This window comes from Amphiura filiformis, chromosome 17 (genome assembly GCF_039555335.1).
Source record: "Amphiura filiformis chromosome 17, Afil_fr2py, whole genome shotgun sequence".
In the NCBI taxonomy this organism is placed as follows: domain Eukaryota; kingdom Metazoa; phylum Echinodermata; class Ophiuroidea; order Amphilepidida; family Amphiuridae; genus Amphiura; species Amphiura filiformis.
Window position 1 is genome coordinate 8,584,001 of NC_092644.1, and position 23,102 is coordinate 8,607,102.

A 23,102-nucleotide genomic window follows, 5' to 3' on the forward strand; every position below is an offset into this window, starting at 1 on the left:
CAGAAACATGACCACTGCCTAGATTTGTGTTACACATATACAGTTAATGTTGTATCAAATTTCAAATGCTAACACCTAAAGCATTGTCTTAAATTATTCGTGTCCACTAGCTTTGTACCCTTGCGTTTTATACTTGCATTTATTATTTCGTGTTTTTTTTCCATTATTGTGGCAACATGATGCATATTCATAAGTTCATTGCCAATATGTTTCTTGAATAGAATCTGTTTGCATGTTAGTTCAGACCATTAAAGCACAATTTGTTGTCACCATGCCGTGAAATTGTTCTGTATCTTCAACAAAATGTTGCGTAAAACGCATGCAGGGCACGTGCATGAGGCGTAGACGTAAACATATCAGTCACGGTCACTCAGCAGTCTGAAAGAGTCATGAAGGACAAGAGGTCTTGCTGGTGGTAGTCGATAGCCAGAAACTTATCACTATGGACCACAATAGCCTCATCCCAATAGCATAGTTCAATAATCTCAATTAAACATCCATAGTGCGAAATTTGAACTCAAGTTGCAGAGTATGAGTTTTTGTACCCAATTTTTCAAAGGTCATTCAATGAGTGTACAGATGTATTGGGATTAAAGAACTGTGTCCCAGATAGATGAGCATGTTGTGGATCCTAGAGTATCCTGTCTACGCCTTCAGCACCCGCTTCATCATCAGCATGCTCGGCATCCTTGGTCCAGTATTATAATAGTCTTTGTTTGCACATTATCATTTTACAACTGCATGGAACGCCACCTTTGGCAACTCTGGGGAAATATGTTTTGTCAAATAATTGCCAGTAATTTTTGGACGACTTGTAACCTTTTACTTTATGTTGATATTTGCAAATGACTGTTCGGTTGATTAAACATATCTCTAAGCTCCAGTGGATTTGTTTTAAGAAAGGCTAGACTGATTGAAAGCGGAATATCTGTCACCTCGTGTGCCACCAGATACGGAACGCACGTCATTGAGCAGCTGGTTGCATTTGCATTGCAACACTGATCAACCTGCAAAACAATTGTCTAAACCAACAGATATTGCAATATATATAACATGTATAATATAGCTTACATGGCCTGCATCTACTATACCAGTCTTCAGCGACTGAGAATGAGTATACCATTTACCGACGATGTCCTTCAAATGCAACTATAGGTACTTTGAGAAACTAACGGCAAACCAACAAAACACTCACGAGGAATAATTTGTGCTATTTTTGTTTTCTCTATTATTATGAATTTCAACAAATCGGGAAATGATATTATTACACCGTGCACTGATGTGTGAAAACTGGACACAAATAATGTCACGCGGAATATATTTGAACAACAATGTTATGACTATACTTGAATCCATGGGAAATATCTGAATCATCACCTATATGTGGACCTTGGAACCAATACTTGATGAACTGTCTGATAAGTTATTCTTAAAATATTGTAAATATTGTTCCACTCGCATATCACTATATAAATTTGCAGAGATACGCCACATTTGACAATCAGAATGTTGAATTGATATCAACCGGTAAGCCAGCGTTGACGTGCATGATACACTACAGATATCATACACACACAGATATCGTGACATCCCCGAAAGCACAGATTCAACTGAACAGATTTTTTGAAGAAAGATAAAGGAAACACATAAATGCTGATTGAATTTGGCAGGTCGATCTGATGACGTGAAAACGCGGTTAACATCTAGCTGTTATATTTTTGCGTATAGCAGAGATTGGCAAAAGCAAAGCATTCCTTCTTGGATTTATATGAGTGAAAAAGTGCTAAGCAACGGTGCTCCTCTCCTACCCCAAAGCTTTGTATTGGTATGTAAAGAGGGAGAAGATGGAAGAAGAAGATGAAAATCAAAGCCATCTGATGACAACCGAAGTTACGACTGATGAGGTGATGCTGACATTGCGAAAGGTAAAAATACAAAAAATATTTATTAATAAATATAGGACATATATATAGTTATTTTTCAATATTAAAATCTGCAGCTCTTATCAGTTTCAAGGGTCTGTGTTCTTTTTGTATTAACACGCAGCTATGCTTATCCCATAAATTATCAGGAATTTATAATCTAAAGACGCTTAAGTTATAGAAGAACAATATATTTATTGACAATATACATTTATATTACATTTATTATATTTACTATAACACAATAACCTCATACGTTCTTCTATACCATACCGACCTCTATACTTTAATAGTATTTATTAAATATGTCACGCACTATGATGTGTAAAAAATTCATAATATTAATAATCGGCTTTTGAAATAATGAAAAATGCGTGATCAACGCTGGCAGTTTATTTACTGTATAAAATATTGTATTTTTGGTTACTGTTAGGCATGTTTGGTCTCCGACATTTTGCTGTTGTGTTGTGTTATATTGTATGAGCACAGATTATTCTTTCGAAGTGTCCTTCTATCTGTGTTATGAGGATATGCTATATCACACACGATAACTTACTATATTTTATGTTTTCAAGTTAATTTTCCACCAAATTAGCTCAAAATGCTTAATTTGCACCCGTTATTGCACACAATTTACTGGCCACAAAATATCATTTATTCCCACAAAGGATTTAATTGTAAGGGGAACTTACACGCCGTTTAATTACGCATGAAATAATAAGTCTATCTGTTCAGCTATCCAATGTCGCACAGAAATACAAATCATTCATTTTGCGATTTCTTCATGTGTGTGTATTTAACCGGTGTATTGTTTACATCGGGTTCTGCAAGTCAAATCATTTTTGAATGCACAGCTATTTGAGAAGTCTTAGTATACTACTTTAGAGGCATTGTTCAGCTATTGTGAATTGTGAACACAATATTTAACAAGCATAATAATATATACAAACATATGCAGACCTTGGTCTGGGCATTTATTTTGCTATATATACATGTTTACATCGTGTGTAACGTCGCTTTATTAATGTCAATGTAATATAAATCTGATAAATACAATAAAATAGGCAATGAAATTACAAAAAGCATTATCTTTAAAACAACTGATTTAACTTAACTACCAGATATATGTAGCCTGTTCGACCAATACCAATCCAAAAACCACTTGTGCTTAAGGGGGTACTACACCCCTGCCTAATTTTGTGCCTATTTTTGCATTTTTCTCAAAAATTATAGCGCATTGGTGACAAGTAAGATATGTATATTATAGGGGCAAGGACTACAACTACTGCACTGGAAATTTTATTTCAGCACAGACAACAGTTGTGGAGTTACAGTTAAAAATGAGGGAAAACCAATATTTGATCAATAAATCAATAACTACTTGCCCTGAGTTGCTGAATTTTCAGTGCAGTAGTTGTAGTCTTTGCCCCTATAATATAAATATATTACCTGTCACCAATGCGCTATAATTTTTGAGACAAATACAAAAATAGGCACAAAATTGGCCAGGGGTGTTGTACCCCTTAACAATTGTTAACATCAAATCTTTTACCTAATACCAAGTTGTTCACTTTCTCCGCACACAGGGTGATTCAAAATGAAGTAAACTCATGTTTGTGGCGCTTTTGTACAAAATATATAAGGAATCGGCTGTAACTGAAAATATTATTGAAAAGAGCAGATTCTGAACATCTATAGATCAAAAAAGATTATTGTATTTGCTTACACCAAACCCGAGTTATACTTATTTGAATAAAACCGGGCAGCTATAAAAATGGGTGGTTTAATTCAAATGAGTATTACTCGGGTTTGCAATAAGCAAATATAACAATTCTTTTTTTCATTTAGACGTTCAGAATGTCCTCTTTTCAATGATATTTTCATTTACAGTGGACTCCTTCTATATTTCGTACAAAAGCCCCACATACAAGAGTTTACTTCATTTTGAATCACCCTGTATCATCTTTATCCCAAAGATTATAAATAGATTCGACAATTCCAAATGTTCTGCATAACCAATGTCGTATACTTACATATAACATTTTAAAAGACGGACCACAGTTCTGTTTTAAAACATTTATTCACAACAGTGGTAACTTTTCAATTCAATTAAAATCAATTCAATATTTTGATGACACAAAACAAAAGGTGAATACATTTTCTGCAACATTTAGTTCTCGTAACAAATTGCTCTAAATTATTTACATGGTGGAAACTCATGCCTCATTATAAAGTCAGTGTATGACATTTTGGTGTGAAAGTAATGCTATAAATAACATAAAAATTGAATGCCACTGCACTGCAAACCCCCGTGTAAGATATTTTAATGCTCTGCGTGCTAGCCATGCGCAATGGAAAAAGTTCAAGTTTTGAAATATTTTCTCAAAATATCAAGAGCTATCTTAAGAACTACTGAACCAATACTAGGCTTGTTTGTACTCATTTTAATGCATTTTTCATGCTGATTCCAAATATGGTCATGAAATTTACATTTCTGAAATTTTTGAATTTTAAAAATCTTTTTGAAACATGTCGTCTGCAGTCGACACCCGCGTGAAGAGAGTTAATGTCAGAAACACAGATTCAACATAGAGCCCCTGTCACAGAGTAGCAAAGACACATTTAGGTTTCTGTAATTGCGTGGCTTTTGCCCCAGGTTCGTAAGTCAATGACTTTTTTGTATAACTGTATACGCTCTATTTGTGATTTTGGGAGGCATACATTGCGGTATATGTATATTCACCTGTCGCATATTTAATGGTAACTTTAGAATACAAACAAACGCTTTAATGTTTTACACCTCATGAATTTCGTGTTGTAACTTAAGTCATGTGAAATGTTGCAGTAATTAAACCAAGGAATTTTCCCACTATAGTACATGTACTAGTATGCGAATGAGGGACCACTCGCCGTAAGTGAAAATGTTAATCTCTGAAAGGGAGTGGAAAGAACATGAACTTCAATTTAATAGGGGCCTGTTATTTTAACCATGAGTTAAGTTTATGTATGGCGGAAAAAAATCTGAGTAGTAGACTGGCATACCACCTTAACGCCATAATTAATAACTGAGCCTGAAGATAGGTTTTTGAATTTGATTGTTCAATAAAGATATATATGTTGAATGTTTTCCAATATACTGTTGTACCTGATTATGAAATATAAATGGAATTGGTGCAGGTTTTATAGCCTAGGTAAACGTATGGGAGTCTTAGCAGCATAATGAGGCTTTTTTTTTTAATTACAAAAGCAAATTTAAATTTATATAGGGTAAATCGATTGTTTTAATTTCCGAACGGTTTTGATAGATTTTATAAGAAAATACTTCGATTGAATTATATATTTTTCATAACCGTCACTACGGTATACTGTATTCGATTCACCCGCAGATTGCATGGTTTGTTCAACATTTTTCGTCTTAATCATGATATACATGTGGAATACAAATACGTGTAGACACGTTAGATAAATCTCTGTTGTTTCACAGATTAAAAGGAATATAATCTGGTGTTGCTTTAAACGAACTCTTTTATGTAATATGAAGATAACATGTCTCCGAACTCCGAAAGACACTATTCTATATTCTTGATTGGAGAAAAATTGAAAATTCATCATGCAATGTATAGTGGTTATCACAATGCATTTCAGATTGCGTGGAACATGATATCAACATGGAAGAAAGTTGCGACATATAACTTATTGTCATGTCAAATAATAGCAGTTCAAAACGAAAGCCAAATCATTGTATTGTGTCATAAAAATATATATAGTTGACTTTATATCATGTGAGAATTAAACAAAAACTTGATGTTTGTGGTTAACCGTATGTTAACGCTTTATGCCTTAACGCGCTTTAATGAATAGGTGCATTTAATTGCGCGTTTCGTATGTTCCATGCCACATGCATAAGAAATATGAAGCTGTTCACGACGCCAAGATTTGGTATACTATGGGACCGTTCACAAACACTTGTAAGGGGGGCCTGATCCAAAAAGGGGGCCGTGAAAAATGTTGACCTTCCTAAAGGGGGCCCTGAAAAAAAAATTTCATGGAAAAATTAAGTTTATATGCTTTTCTATGGGGTTGACCCATATTTTCATGTCAAAAAGGGGGGGCCCTGACATTTTTGAGGTCTGTAAAGGGGCCCCGAAAAATTTTCGCGATGAATTTTTTTTGCATCAGGCCCCCCTTACAAGTGTTTGTGAACGGTCCCTAAAGTTGTAACCTATACATTGTTGATTGTACCTCAAGAATAATGCCTATTCCAATTGAAATCCCTCCCCCCATGGAAGACATGACCTTAGTCGTCCACACATGGGAGTGTGAATTTCAAATGTGGTATGGAGATCAAAATGGGTGCCTCCATTTAAAATCCACACTCCCTGTGTCTGTGTGAGATTAAGGTCATGTCTTCCAGGGGGTACATGGGTTTCAAACGAATCAGCTCAGTGACAAAATATGTTGTATCCTTCATCTCATCAGTAATAATTATATTATTTAATATAATAGCCTATAATAAAACTATACTTTTTACCGAATTTCATTTTGACTACCCATTTTGGGAGTGCACAAAACTTGCTCAGTGCTCAAAAGTATTGAAAAAAAAACCTTTTCGATTTCAAAGTTGTGTAAAATAAAGTTGGGTTCAAAGAACATAATAATATTTAGAACAAGCAGAGGAATTCGCACAGATTTTTAAGGCAAAGTAGTATGGTACCTATGTATATGCATGATAGGTTTATGGTGGAACTAATAGGTATACACGGTATGTAGTTACAGTTATGCAAGAATGCATGCGTGAAGCGATCTCATTTTACACTATTTGCGACTTTTTAACCCGGGTTAACTGATAATTTGCTTTTGACCATTCACCTAATTCAGTATCGAAGTTACGTAATGTTACTATGTCAACGGGATCACGCGCTTGAGTTATGAACCACGATCGAAACAATCACCACACAAAGTATATGGCACTTGAAGGCATATCAAAATAGCGTGATCCGGTAACCAAGAGAATTACGTAACCACTTCGATGCTGAATTGCACTGATGTTGGCCTGTGACCGAATATCAATTATTGCTGTCAAATCGTGGGAATTTAGTCGAGACAGATAATAAAATATATAGGTATGCTCTTATCATATACTTATTATATTATCATCCAAATGTTTGCCGTGTCCTTTACCATTTACATGCTGGCATCGGGCCACTGCAATAAATGCAATAGTTGTCATCAGTGATCATGTAACTGCTGATTGCCATTATGTTGTCGGCCACTAAATGGTATATAGTTATTGCAAAGTATTATAGCAATAATATTTTAGTTATTGCGTGTTGTAGCCTAGTTGTCAATGTTGTTGTTAATGTTGACGACGACTGAAGAAAAAAATCAGAGCCAAATGTTATTCCTGTCATTGGTAAGACAACTACTAAAAACACGGTGTGCACCGGGCACACTCCGCCCGCCCCACCCCTACACACAGGTGGACAAAATCATAACCGATGTTATTCCAGTCACTGGTAAAACAACATTAGTGCATGATCTGATGCGTGTTATTTTATAACATGCAACCAAACCCAACACGCTTTGGATGATACTGCACCAAAGTATGTTTAGCATGTTTAGGGTTAGGTTTAATGGGCTATTCCAGATAAAACATGCACCCCCCTATAGAAGGCAACGGAAATCCAGATTTTTTGGTGGTCTCTGGGGCTCAGAATTCCAGCCTATTCTACAATATGCTTGTCCAATTCCAGCCTATGCTTGGCGCAACATTTCCAGATTTTCCCACCGTTTTGTTAGTCTGAAGGCATAAATAGAGGGTTTTGGAATTCCAGACATTTTAGAATAATTTTTTTTGCCCTCTATATAGGGGGTGCATGTTTTATCTGGAATAGCACAATGAGGGTTATATGTGTATTAAATACTAAGTTTTGCATTTGGTCTGCAGGATATACCTGCCTTTTGGAAATACAAAATTGTGCACATGAGGGGCAAAAAAGGCGTAGACGTCATCGTTTACCATGTTTACAGTACAGGTGGACGTATATATGAATGCGTATGAAAGATATACGAGCGTACTATGAGAAATAATGATATAAAATACAGTCAAAATGTATATGTCATCTCATATTTATGTGTCTGTAAAATACTGACCATTGTTTTCCCGTATAAAGAAATTGAATGTAACCTTTGGACACGTGGGTCTCAATTGTCTGGGCAAGATATCTATTGACCGTAAATAATCATCACCACTGCCGATCACAGGACATGCTCATTCACCTATTTATTTAGTCATTTGTTTAGTGGTATATATAAAATCTGTCGTCACATACAAACATCATAGTTGAACGCAACTTCTGCGACCCATGAATATCATACCTATTTCTCTTTGGTGTAAAATCTGTGAAGCAGAGTGACTTAAGGGTTCGGATACCGACATACGTTTGCACATTATTTTTGTGGGACCTGAGAGCACATCAGACATACCAAATTGCATTCTGAATATACGAGGAATAGCCTTCTGTTCTGATATCAAATAATTTAGATTTTCGCCATTGAATACCAATTTTATGACAAATTATTAATATGATAGGAAGCAATTTTAGACTTAGAACTATTATTATAGGCCTACGCTACTCAAATTTCACTCACCGGAGCGCTTTCACCGGGTCAACCGGCGTCTTTAGCGGATGTTATTGCTCTGAAGATTTGTTGTTGCTAGTGATGTTGTTGGAACACATCCGATGACGTCGTAGATGTAGATGACGTCAAACTTGAAGATGTGGTAAACAACATCACTGGCAACAACAAATCTTCAGAGCAATAACATCCGCTGAAGACGCCGGTTGACCCGGTGAAAGCGCTCAGGTGAGTGAAATTTGAGTAGCGTAAGTCTAAAATTGCTTCCTATTTACGTTTACCGCTACGTATGAATATACATCATTATATTAAAATGATATTTTGACATTTTGCAGTCCTCGAAGTAAACTTTATAAATCTAATGATAATAATTCCAAGCGATAGTAAAACCAATGATTGGTAGAGTGCCCCGGTAGAGTGCTCAACCTTTTGGGAGCATTATAATAATTACAAACAAGGAATAAAATTACATTGCAGTTTTACTAATTTTACTAATAATTATTCAATCTAATGATATGTATTTTTAAATACATATCATTAGATTTAATAATTACAAACAATTAAAAAGTGTATGTAGTATGGGATGAAAAGCCGACCCGAATGTTTTTAGTAATTTGGTGTGTCTGATGTGCTCTCAGGCCCACAAAAAATATTTTGTGCAAAGATGGGTAACCGACCCCTTAAGCGTCATTCGCTCCCAGAATAAATTGCCTTGAACAACATTTGCCATTTTGAAGCTAAATTGTCAAGTATGACGTTAAAAACATATTAAAAGTGGACAAGTTCGCGATTTGGATTTTTAAAGCTTGGATATGAGGTCCATTTGGTCAAAAACACTCGCATTAATTTTACGTAACATGGTGGGGATGCGACTTGTTCAATTCAATAGTTGACTTGATGAAATGTTTTGACTCAGTTGACTTGACTAATGTGTTGACGACTTGATATACTTAATTGGCATAGTAAATGACTTGACCTGACTTGTTACTCGACTGCATGCACAGTTGACTTGAGCTGACTTGAGACTCGACCCAAGGATGACCAGTCGTCTTAGGGCAATTAAAAATAAAGGCATTTAATTTAATGCCCACGTGACCAAATGGGCGCAGACATTACAGCATCTAGACAGGATGTCTGGAAAAGTGACCTTTGGCACATCAGGTGGTCTTCCTGTGTATTTCAATTGGAAACGCGGGATGCATGTCCAAATTTTCTAGCAAATTTATCATTTTTTTGTAACTTTGTAGTATTATTGTAAGAGTTTCCGTCGATAACTTTTTTTCCGTCAACCAAAACTTTCAAAATTTAGTTCTTGAAAACATACTAAAAAAACAGAATCCCCCAATTTTTCATTAAGTTGCCTATTAAATTTTCAGCAATTTTGATGATATTTGTCTGAAAAATTGGCATTGAAGCACATCTACTGATCACTTGGTGGTCTTGGTATGGCGGCGCCCATTGGTCACGTGGGCATTAAATTTAGTGCCTTTTATTTAATACCCTATGGTAACTGATGACTTGTTACAACACTGTAGATAGTGTTCGTTTAATATGCTCGTGATGATGAGACCTTTTTTTAATAAATAGCTAATGTGTTTAATTTGGACACCACCCCATCCTTCATATCCTCACATCATCTGCGGTGATTCCGGTAACTCATCATGCAGATGCTCATAGCATTTTTGCTATAAATTGAACCCTTTATATATCGAGGGTTGAGAGCCAGAAAAACGAATGAATTATTGAAATGTAAGTGCACAGCAAACATAGATCATTTTACAGGAAACGTTTTAAATATCTGGTTATATAAAGGGTATACAGGGTGTAACAATAAAATTTGTACAATTTTAAAAATAGAATGACACAAGTATGCCGCTTATTTTTTGGTTTGATATTTATGTCTATCAAAATAATTTCTTTAGCCACCAGATAAGCTTTGTTCTAATAAAATCGATGGTATACAAGTGAAGATATGGTCAATTATGTAACCTAGTCTTAAAACCGCCTGGGCCACTTTTGTCTACGTGTTACAAAAGTGACTGAATAGAGTTGAACCATGGACCAGCCTGGACGGTGCTCTTATAATAGGTAGTTTTAAACAATGGGGTATTCGAAGTGGTAGAAATGGTTACATAATAGAATAGTTTTTTGAAAGTCACAACTAAGCACTGACATAACAACCTCATTTACTAGAAATTGTGGCTGCAGCTCAACAACTTCAACCCCAATTCACGTTGGAAGAGCGTATTTTTACCATGTATAACATTTACATTCGGCAGCACATTGAGTCAAAGCAGAAACCATAAGATTGTTTATACATAGATCATTTTTCAAACTCATGTCTTCCATCAAGGCATACAATTATTACATAAACTATGAGAAGTACGGTATGTTGTTAACAGAATTGCTGGCAATAGTGGTCGCCCCAGAACAGCTAGAAGCCCAGCTGAACTTAATTTCAAAATTTTATTGTTTTGTACTTATGGATGCAAAAACTGTTCTCAGTTTTACCAATGATATCTCAGGGATATGAGAAATTACTTTATCTATAAGATAATTTGAAAGGAATGTCATGACTTCATTTATAGATTTTAAAGAAATATCATATTATTATTAAGTTCATGTTAATTATACGAAGAAACACCACTTATAGTTCTTTTGTGTCAGTTCTTTGATGTTTAAAGCACAATAAGCATATCTACGCGGTTCAAACTTGATATGCACAAACATGGCAAAAGTGGCCCAACACGTTTTCTGGACGATTTAATTAATCGGACATAACTTTTGAACCCAAGCTGGTAAAGAAACCAACTAAACGTCTTCTTTTAGCCAGGATATTACTGATTGTATTGCATATAAAATGTGTGTCATAACTCTTTTAGTTTTTTTCTGAGAAGTATAAATGCAATTGTACAAATTTTATTGTTACACCCTGTATAAACAAACGTGTTCTATTTTAATCGTAACATATCAAAACGTTTTTGAAAACCTGCTGCAAAAAACAAACAAACTAATGTTGCCGTTCATACTACCTTAAGTGGAAAAAGTTGGACAAGTTATTTTGGAAAAATAATTGCCCAATCATAGTTTAAAATAACATTTTGACATCTTTTTAAAAATATTGTCGCAGTGTTTTTCATATAAAACGTTTTCATGGTTATATATATCCCGGCATTTAAATGTTATATTTAAACCGTTTTTGACCAAAACAAAAACACGTTTTTTCACGTTCATACTTTTCAGCTCTTTTCTAAGCAAAAAATGTTTAGCGAATCATCCGTTTATAACACATGTTTATAACGTGTGTTTTTTTTTCAAACCATTTCTTGTGTTTGCTGGGTAAGGGAATACCAACACTTAAAGAGGATATTACGTTGTCAGCTGCTTCGTACTCTCTCTTTAATCTTAATGTGAATTTATACACCTGCAATTTCCGTCATTCCGTAACGCCTCCCATATAATACAAAGACATCTTTAGGCCTGTTATTGTCGCTATGACGATATTTTTATTTGACAAGTTTAATGCCCTTTAAACGCGATTGTTCAAATGACTACATGCAGCATGCGTGAATAATGTATAATAATGTTCTGTGTTATATTGATTTAAGGCGGTAGTACACCCTTGGCCAATATTTTGCCTATTTTTGTATTTTTTCAAATATTATAGCGCATTGGTGACAAGTAAGATATGTATATTATAGGGGCAAGGACTACAACTACTGCACTGAAAATTCAGCAACTCAAGGCAAATAGTTATTGATTTATTGATCACACATTGGTTTTCCCTCATTTTTGACTGTAACTCCACAACTGTTGTCTGTGCTGAAATAAAATTTCCAGTGCAGTAGTTGTAGTCCTTGCCCCTATACATATCTTACTTGTCACCAATGCACTATAATTTTTGAGAAAAATGCAAAAATATGCACAAAATTTTACAGAGGTGTAGTGCCCCCTTAAAGAAAACGAAAACTGAAAATAGAGAACGGTTCAACGATGAAATTAGCACAAGTATACCCCCATTTTAACGGAGTTTTTTTTTATAATAAAGTTGAAGAATTGTAGGCTTATTCTTATTCCAATAGGGCCTATGTGTGGTTCTTAAGATGTATGGAAAGCACGGATGGAAAGCTATATTTCGATTGTCTCCATTGTTTTGCTTGTTTGGTTGCTTTAAGGAATCGGATAACAACGTTTGCACAGTATTTTTGTGGGACATGAGAGCACATCAGATAAAAGGATACATGGCCACACTATTTCAACTTATTGGCATTGTTTTTGCAAGATAATCTTCAGCCAAATTCATCATCAAACCCAGTGTATCAAACCGAGCTCGGTGATAATTTATATTAAGGTTACGCACAATTTTGAATTTTTGCATAGACAAATGGGCTGCACGTAGCCACCTAAAATAATTATTTTTTCAAAAAATAAAGATGGTAGGCCTACAAATCATACTTCATCTTAAAGTTGACACTCTAATGATTATTATTGTAATACTTTTAACATCATAGCTCATACACAAATGTTCTTTGTAAGTGTTTCAATTTGTGTTCAATTTCATGAGCATGAGGTTTTTTTTTTAAGTGTCTAGAAAAATATGGGGAGAGGGACCGATTTCATTGCGATTTCGGATATGTGTTACAAACAAACCAATGAAATAATGTATCTATTTATTCTTTTGATAGGTCGTCCTGATTTGAAACAGTAAGCTTACTGTTCACAGAATATCAATGAAAATGATGTGGCACTTGTCGTCTTTTTTGCAACAACGATATTATTTTAGTGTGCCACTATATCGACACAATTATCCCCTACATTATTTCTTTGAAGTACCAGCTAACACATCCCAATCAAAATTTTATGAATCAGCTAAGGGAATATTAAAAATAATTTATTTTATCTCAGCATATCAGGCCAAATGGTCCAAAATGGAGTTCTGAGATATGCATTAATTTAGTTTTGTGTACTCACATTTTCTGCTATTTCACAGTATTAATTCACAATCCCATAATATTCCAGGTGCAGTGTTCCTGTATTACTACTGATAATCCTTATTGCATGGGAAGTATCAATTGATTTTCACAGAACTTGCAGAAATTGACAAATTTCTGCCAAAACTGTTCCACTATCGATGTCATTCAAAACCATGTGCAATGTTTGTTTACATGCTAGTTGGTGTTACCAGGGCCAAGGTGATGGTACTTATTTTATGAATTTTGTCTAGTATTGTGCTGGTTGAATACTCATGCTCCACTGTGCTCATTGCTGAGTGGTTTTAGACAATTATGGTGCATGCACTGGCAACACCTAAAAAAATAATTACTTAAAACAAGAACTGCCTTTTAAAAAAGAATGAGTGCTGTAGGATATCTAGAGCAATAATTGATATACAAAAATAATTTTAAAAATACTTTATTGATACAATTTTTTCAATCTACATCTCTGAGATGTTTAACATATATATGTACCGGTACTTCATAAATAAAAAATAAAAAACAAAAGACAAGTTGAGTGGAATTTTCACCCTACGTAACCTTAAATGAATATATTATATTAACATGAAATAAATAAGGCTAGGAGTAAATTAATACATAATATACAATGGTATTGCACGAAACGGTAAGACTACATTTCTAGCGTACTTGTGAGTGCGCTGTGTTGTGCATACATGTGATTGTGGCAACACACATGGTAAATTTAAGTTAGTAAAAAAGGGGTTCTTATTCGACTAACTAAAAATTAGTCATTACAAGATATAATTTTATTCAAGCAAAAAGATGCTGAAATTATGTATTTATAAATGCTAAAAGAACAATAATAATTATCATCTCACATTAATTTACATCAATTAACTTACAATTACATCATTTCAACATATTTTCATGACCTATGATATTCAATTTGTAAAGAGTAAGAAATTGCATGACTAATGACGAATTTATGACTTCGCGATTTATCGCGATTTAATTAGTCATTTGCGTGCATTATTAATTGATTACTAATTGAATGACTTATTAAATTATTTTTCAAAAATCTGATTTTCGATGTACAAATTGTTTTAAAAAAATCCTCGTTAGAAAATGTCCACAAGGAGGGCTAAGCAACGCAGTCGCAGTTCTTGAACAAAACTTGGGGAAATCCGCCCTGTGAACTGTCTGGGGGATTCCAATCCCTAAGCCCCCCCCCCTCCCCCCCCCCCCAATTGAAATTATAAAGAGGATCATGACGTGGGTCGAAATTGTTTAATTACTTTGACCATGAAACATGTCGATGCAAGTAATACAGTTGAGTTGACTATGGTTGAAATTCAAGTGTCCCTTTGAAAATGTGTTTTCTTTGTCCTGAAACGTACTTTGAAAATATTGTTAAAATAGATTTTGCAATGTTGCGTTACTATTATTAATATTATGATCTATTAGACAAACACAATGACCATCAAAAAGGCTCGTTGTATAAGCTTTGTAATTCAAATGATTTACCTCAATGTACAATACCTCTTTTTCTATAATAATTACAAGAAATGACGTATAATATACCAGGATAATGCATTTTATTATGATGTAATCCTATATAAAGTTAGCTAAAGCTGCTGTATTTCGATTGGTCGTGGATGTCAATAGCCACTCTTGGATTTTGAACATTGATTTTTGCTTGAGGACTTTGTTCCGCTGCATCAAACGTAGCGGATTAGGCCTTTATTGCGACTAAGCGTCCCACTCGGTCAGTTCCGTAATTCCGTTTCAGCAACCATGCAGTTCACCGGCATTAATCTTACTGCCATTTCTCCACCTGGCGTCGAAGTGTATTCAAGAAGGAACAGAACAGTGTCCATTTCTGTGACAAGAGATCTTGAGAAACAACACGTTTATTTAGGAAAATAGATAAAGTGTATTACTACTTATGTTGAGTACATGTTATCTACTGTTTATCCGGATGTCATACTTTGTTGCTGGGATGAGCCTTAATTTGTGTCTCCTGGACTTGTTGTTTTATGATTAAAACGGAACTCAATAATTGACGTCTGAACTATTATTATTTACAAATCAACATTGTATATCCTGACTTTTTGTGATTACATAGCAACGATTAGTTGGAAAAAACTTCTTGCTGGACTTCCTTGGCGAATTGGCGATCACTTTAGAGCAGATCTGCATTTACTATAGTGATACTGTATAGAATCTGGTATTGCCACACCCTGAAGCATTTTGCCGGCGAAGTTGCCGAACAAGTCACCGGGTATGCCACCAGTAAAGCGAGATTTCGACATGGACTTTCATGATAGCAGACAGGACTCCTTCCTTTTAATACCACCTGATGAAAAGACCATAGAGTCTGGTATAGAGTCGGGATCAGAATCTACATCATCTAGACGAAATTCCTCCATCACACCTAGACGAAGCTCGTCCACATCATCATCATCATCACCGAGAGGGAATTCCCCCCGATCAATGACGCGGCGGTATGGGTTACTGCATGAAGATAACTGTGGTTGTCCTGCTACTGACTTGCAAGGAATGGTTATTGTTCGGGTATGAAAGTTACTTTATGTCTTCCTAAGTTAAAACATGGTGTCCATACTTTTTGACAATGATATAGGCCTATTGTTCGAAATATTCCCAAATTGCTAGTGTTTCTCGAGTAAACCTGAATCAGTGTGCTCCACACTGATTCAAAAACATTGAAACATAAAATTGTTTAGGGCTGAAATTCTAGTTTTAAGTTTAAGACTGTAATATGTAAAATGTTTTGTCTTGCGTAGAGCATACACGTTTGTACACATAATTATAAAAATGATTTAAAACAAAGTTGAAATGATTTGAAACAAAGTTGACATGTCTGAATTGTTAAGTTTCAAAAGCCCCATGTATCTAGAATTCGAAATACTTGTATATTCCTTTCTTATTTATGTTTGTATTTGGTAGAACGTTAGTTGAATATCTAACATTGAAATACACCCATGCAGCCGGCTGAAAGTCGAACATTGTACACTATGTTATTGTCAATACATGAATGTAAACAAATAAATAGGAATATAAATTATCCGACATTCTTCAAAAATGTAAATAGCCGTGTTATAAATCCTTCCACTCGACATACTTTAGATACGTTCTACCTAATACAAATATAAGAAAGGAATGTATAACATTAACAATTCCAGATACATAATGCTTTTGAAGCTTTCCAATCCAGACGTGTCAAACAGTGTTGGTTTAATATTGAATGTATTTTGTCAAGTGTCAAGATCGAGAATAGAATAGGTGTTGATTAAACAAGGAAATTTGTACATCCAGCAATCGATTTAGAAGTCAATGAAGAAATTGGAAGAATATGTTGATGCACCTTTGTTGTCTCAATACTCTCATAGCTCTTCAAAAACAAAGATCTATTGTTGATGTTGTTTTCTATTAAATGCTTCAAATTGATGTCAAGGGGAGGGGGTCGTTATTCACCTCAAAGTTCATGGATTTGCACTTTACTTGTTGGTCTACAAGTACTAAAATATTGAAATTTGTTTGGAAACCTGCTGCTTTCGGTCGGTGGACCATCGGTCTAGTCAAAATATTTTGTAAACATGGATCAATTTTTGTTGACGATTCGGTTTAGCTTGATCTTAGAAGCATATACATTTGAAGAGGTTCACTTTATGAGTTTATCTATTGGGTCATTCATTTTTCATTCATTCACATTCTTTTATTTCCAAAATACACAAAATTGCATCAATTATTATGTCTTGCATTTTCTGTATACGCTAAAAACAGGCTGAAGCATTCTCCGACTCATTCTCCATTTTTAAAATTACATCAAAATTACTTTAAAAAACAATAACAGAAAGTCAGAAACTGATTAATGCAGGAAACAATTGTAAACAAAATGTGCGCCAAATTAGAAGACGAACTGATGGTAACTCCCCGTCTTACGTGTGAATGTATATATAGGGCTTTATAGTATAGGCTTTTTTTCTCGGGCGTCGCGGTTTTCGGACTGGGCGGTTCTTGTTCTGTACTTGCAATCACTGCAAGATGAGTTGATTTGAATTTCCAAAATGGGCTAAACGGTATAATGCAAAAACATCACACTAACGTTTGTGATGCTTTTAATCGTCTTTTTGTGACTATTTCTTTTTCTGCAGTATTGCAATTGAACAGTTCGTATAACCAATGTATTTCAGCATCGCGGTTATTATTAGTAGCTCGGTTGTTTCAATTTTCCTTCGCATCTTCAACTTCTAAGTCTTTAGCAGGGTCATTAGGCTGCATATTTACGGTCTAAAGTTACATTGCAGAGCCTGGAGTAGTATATAGGCATATAGTATAACTATAATATGTACACAACGAATGATTAAATGTATTTTATACTTACTCGGGCCGACAATCAATTTATATATAAATTTAATAAACTCAATTTAAGCATTGCTGAACTTAATTAATTTTGCCTAATCGTTGCCATGATGATATACTTCAATGGGGGAATCACAAGTTTATAATTTAATCGAATTGCATTATATTACACAGTTATACAGTCTTTGAAGTTTCCAACAAGGTCCATGTGCTATGCCTTTTTATTATTTTTGATATCTTAATTGAGGAGAATAAGTAATGCTAATGAACCTTTTTCAAAGATCACTCAACAGGGGACTTGGAATTTCAAGTACATAGGCCTACTTCGCCAATTTTGAAAAGGGTATTGGAAACTTTTGTGTCTTTTTGTCAAAATATTTCATAACTTGGATCAATCTTGTCCACTCTTGATCTTCGGTCTACGTTGATCTTATAAGGTCTTGACATTCCAAGCGGGATTCCAAGAGGTTGATTTGGTACATGGGGGTAGTCCTGAAGCTGTACAGACATTTCCAGCAGTGTTGCTTATTGAAGATTTTTTCTCCGTTAGTCAAGATCAAGAATAGGTGTTGATTAACAATGAAATTGGTTGAACCAACAATCAATGAAGAATGTGCGTTGCTTTTATCTCAGTGAAATTCCTCAAATCGATGTCGGGGAGGGGGTCGTCTATCTTTCACTTCAAACTGAAAGAACAATTTAACATGGATCAATATCTTTCAAATACTTCTGTTGAATGAAAGGTGATTCAAAACCAAATTCTAAATAGGCCTATACGTGTACTTGATACACATTTCTAGTCTAGAAATGTGTATACAAGTACAAGGATATGCCTATTTTCTAGTTTATTTCCGAGGCAAGGTTGGTTGGTTAGTTGGTTGACTGGATATCCCGCCTTTTATCAGGCGCACCACATAAATATGTGTTTGTTGAAATAATAGAAGTTCAAACATTAATAAATTGTCAAGTTGCAAACCAAATACTTACTCAACATATTTTCGTTTTGAAATGACGGAATCAAATCTTTAATTTGATTGTTCTCAATCTCATTGATATTGATTACCAATAAATTACTCATTGTTTTTATAACTTTGATTAAATCTAAACTATTTTATCTCTTCCATGAATCAAAGACAAGCATTCTCCCTCCATGATTCACCTTTAACATGTAGCCTACGTCTTTCAAGAACAGTGGCTCTTTACCGTGGGGACCATAGCACCAAGCTTTGAATATTGATTAGTCGATTAAACCATCTTTTTTCACAGATATCGAACCAACTTATTATACTAATGATTATTTGGAATATGATATGACATGTTTTCCTTTATCACAGTCATGCTTATGTACACTCATTGACATTTTTAAGACAGATAATAGCGGACATTATAGACCATAAATCCGTGGTATTGTCCGTGTTTTTTGTGTGTCCAGTCACACCGTGAAATTTAATTATATGATATTGACCTTTGGTCAGTTGGTCAAAGGCATGCCCATAATCTGATATATCGGACTTCAAATATCGATGGAGATGAGCAAGATATAGGCTAATTATAATTATGTGTACACCAGGCACAAAAAGAAACTCGTCAGTTATAGTCAGCAACCTGATGATTTTGAATTATTCTGAAATATACATTTTGTTACTTGGACTTTGCTTTCTCCTTTGACACCTTGTTCGTGAAAATCGAATAAGAATTGACCAAGATATGTACCTCCAAGCTCCTCCAAACCCCAAAATCAAAAGTTATCAATTGATTTATACTCCTTTAATATCAAAAAGTGATTTACCATGGCAACTTATTTGCCAAATTATTCCGCGCTTTAGGCAAATCTACACGACTAGTATTATAATCTTTTGAACGTATTGTTACTTTTCTTTACACAAAGTTTTGGTAGAGATTTTAAAATAGATAAAACAAACAAGATGAGTCCTATAGAAATCATGATGTTCCTTTCAGACTAAAAATACGAGTAAATAATAAGAAATGTATTGAGTTTGGACATGGCTTGGTGAAAACGCCACCTTCTCAAGTCGTGCATTCATTATTGTCTCCTTGTTAAGGGTCTTGACCCCTTCGGGTCTATAATTAAGTAATCGAAATGTTTTGGTCTATTGAAATTAAAATTGGTTTGCATAATTGATGACGTTAATTTTAGCTAAAAATCGTTTGGAGGCTAGCACTGACTGTCATGTGAGCAGTCAACATGGTCAACTGCCTTTTGAAAATCTATACTTTACAATCAAAGCTATTCAATAATGCATAGGGTCTATTCATAAATATCTGACATGTTGGTGCTCACTTGAGATCCTTTATGGATTACCCAATCACGACATTTTCATTAACGTTATCGTTATGGCCTATCGAAATGAATGAATTTCCCGGACTTATATGACATAGTTATGTGGCATAATGACGTCACCCCAAATTAATCAGACAATATTATGGACTGAACAATGTACAGGCAAGTAGACACAACCGAGATGTATAGTCTCCATTTACAATGTATTCTATCATCGTAAACTTGAGGCCAGACCACCGCGGGAATATGCAAAGTTCTATTGTGAATAGAATCTGCTCCAACACCCTCCTCTGCCTCCTCCCCAACAGAATATACCATTGCTTAACAAAAGTAACCTAAATGGTAATGAGCTTTATTCCTTTTTATTTGAAAGCAAGCCTCTTCTACATCCCATGCAGTACGTTTTTACACCTCTCCCACTGCAATAGATAAACTTTACATTTCATAATTTTTCTTTGCTCACTACGCGAATGTTACATTATTGTTTTAAAGAAAATTTTATCCAAATTAACGGTTACATTTCAGCACATCACATCAAAGCTTCCATTGGGGCGCCATTCCTTTTTGAACGGATTTTTTTATATTTTAGGACAAATTACACCAAGCACCAAGTGAGCCCGGGCAAATGAGCCATCTTGTCACACAATGAACCATTTTCCAGTCATCTACCATGGCATGCAATCTGTATCACATAGACGCATATAATTTACCTTACCTTTTATCAAAATGCAGCAAGATTGTTCATTCAAACAGATAAAGTTTCACCTGATACCAATTACTATCTCTGCATTTTGATGAAAGTGATGATGATGTCAATAGAGTCGCGCATCTTTAACAATTCTAATCATTCTCTCTTTTTCTCTCTTTTGATTTCATTCACAGTTGGAGAATGAAAACCGTCAGCTTCGCTCCAGACTGGAACAAAGCGAACACACGATGTCTGAAATGAGCCATCAGATGGAACTGCAGAAGTCAAGAACTCGACAACTCATCGCCGGATGGAAGATTAAACTACAAGAAGGCGAAGATAAGATGGTGGCACATTCCAAAGAAAAAGATGATCAACTCGCTAGTCTTCTGTCTCAATTGATGTACTTTGAAGGATGTCTGAAGCGAGAACGTGAAGACATCACGGAAGAGTTACTTTCCAAGACTGTCAAGATCAGTGATCTTGAAAAGACTGTCAAGCATCAAAAGAAACAGATAGATGCTTTGAATAGGGCTAACGAAAGATTATTAACAAGTTTACACGACACTATGAATGGTAGAACTGGTGACGCTAGTGATGAGTCCAGTAGTGACGATGACAGCAGCAGCAGTAGTAGCAATAATAGTCCTGTTCCTATGATGGTAAGACGGAAAGCCTCTATGCCTGCTGCAGTGACATTAACCAAACTAACGAATGGTAACATCTCAAATTATTCAAGGCCGAGACAACGTAAAGGTGTAGCAAATGGGTCCACACCAACGATACACATTGTACATGTGGACAGTCCTGATCAACAACTCTCCTCTGACTCGACGTCTCCTGAATTAACTCGTCGTAGAGTGCATTTTGAACCTCATTTGCAGAACAATAACAGGGGTGAGGACACAGACTCTGATGAGAACAAGAGAAAGAGGAATGTTCGTTTACGGAAGATCTCGTTACCTGCGTATAGACTCCCTAGTGATGAAGAAGGGAGCATTAGATACTTTTGAGAATGCAATATGTGACCGTACAGCACGAATGAGCCGTAAATGTCCTCAATTGTATTCTGAGTTACAGTGTAAAATGGGCATGAAGGTCATATTCATAGGTATTTCAATTTGGTGCTACGTGTATCTCATTAAATGAGGTACACGTAGCACCCAATTGAGGTACCTATGAATACGACCTTCATGCCCATTTTACACTGTAACTCAGAATACAATTGAGGACATTTACGGCTCATTCGTGCTGTACGGTCACATATAAACTTCTGTGATATTCTGAGTGACAGACATATAGGCATATAGGAGGTCAATCACAGGGGTGACTTAAAAAAATTAGAACATGCAATAGACGTATACTGTATACCCAACCAACTACTGCAATACGTATAATATTTGAATATCTAATTCGTCGCTATGCTTAAATTGGAACGATCTGGTACGATACAGAATAACCAATGTTTTCTATTATACTTACTTATACCCGACCATTAAGACTATATACGCATTTATACTGGTAGCGCAGTTATTGAAAGGTTTTAGAATCATTTTTATAATTTACATTCATCATGTTCCTAGCAATTTAAAGTACAGGTTCGTACATTGCAGACGTACTAAGAAATTCTAATAACATGAATAATGCCTGTTCAGTTTAATGTGTCTTGCGGCTCGTTATGTGTCAACATTAAGGATTTTGCCAAATTTTGATACGTAGGCCTACATAAATAATCATATCACTGAGATGCAATTTATTAAATTTCTTGTCAAGTTATGTAAAATGCACTTTGTCGTAAAATATCTTTCTCTCAAAATGAGCATGATATTAATAAGGCTGAGTGTTAATGTAAAGTATTTTCAATTTAACTAATCATAAAGTATTATACATTCTAAGAAATAAAGGTTCGAAAAAGGTTCTAAAGTTGTCCTTTCAGGAGAACCGTTAGAGGTTCTAAGTAGAACCAAAAATGGTTACAAAACCGTCGAAAATGGCCCCAAAATGTGACACAGAACCGCTTTCGGTTCTTTAGAGAACCTTTAAGGGTTCTCCAAAATTAAAGAACCTTTTTAGAGGTTCAAGAGTGAGGTTTCTCCTGAGAGGACAAAAAGTGTCCAGTTAGAACCTTTATTTCTTAATAATAGAGTGTATGCTATACGTATAGACCGATATTTGTAAACCACAGACCAATAAATTACCCATATTATTCTGCA

General features: G+C 35.1%; 1 protein-coding gene across 2 annotated transcripts; it reads left to right on the top strand.

Moving 5' to 3' along the window:
• The first annotated feature begins 948 nt into the window (after nucleotides 1-948).
• On the top strand, nucleotides 949-23,102 carry LOC140136900 (uncharacterized). 2 transcript variants are annotated; one of them, XM_072158523.1, is made up of 3 exons: nucleotides 949-1,925; nucleotides 21,084-21,909; nucleotides 22,153-23,102. In XM_072158523.1, exons 1-2 carry the CDS (start codon nucleotides 1,845-1,847, stop codon nucleotides 21,900-21,902), a joined length of 900 nt encoding a protein of 299 aa, XP_072014624.1. In that variant the 5' UTR covers nucleotides 949-1,844; the 3' UTR covers nucleotides 21,903-21,909; nucleotides 22,153-23,102. The 2 variants fall into 2 exon arrangements, with proteins under 2 accessions (XP_072014624.1, XP_072014623.1); XM_072158522.1 differs by lacking the exon at nucleotides 949-1,925 and adding an exon at nucleotides 15,259-16,090.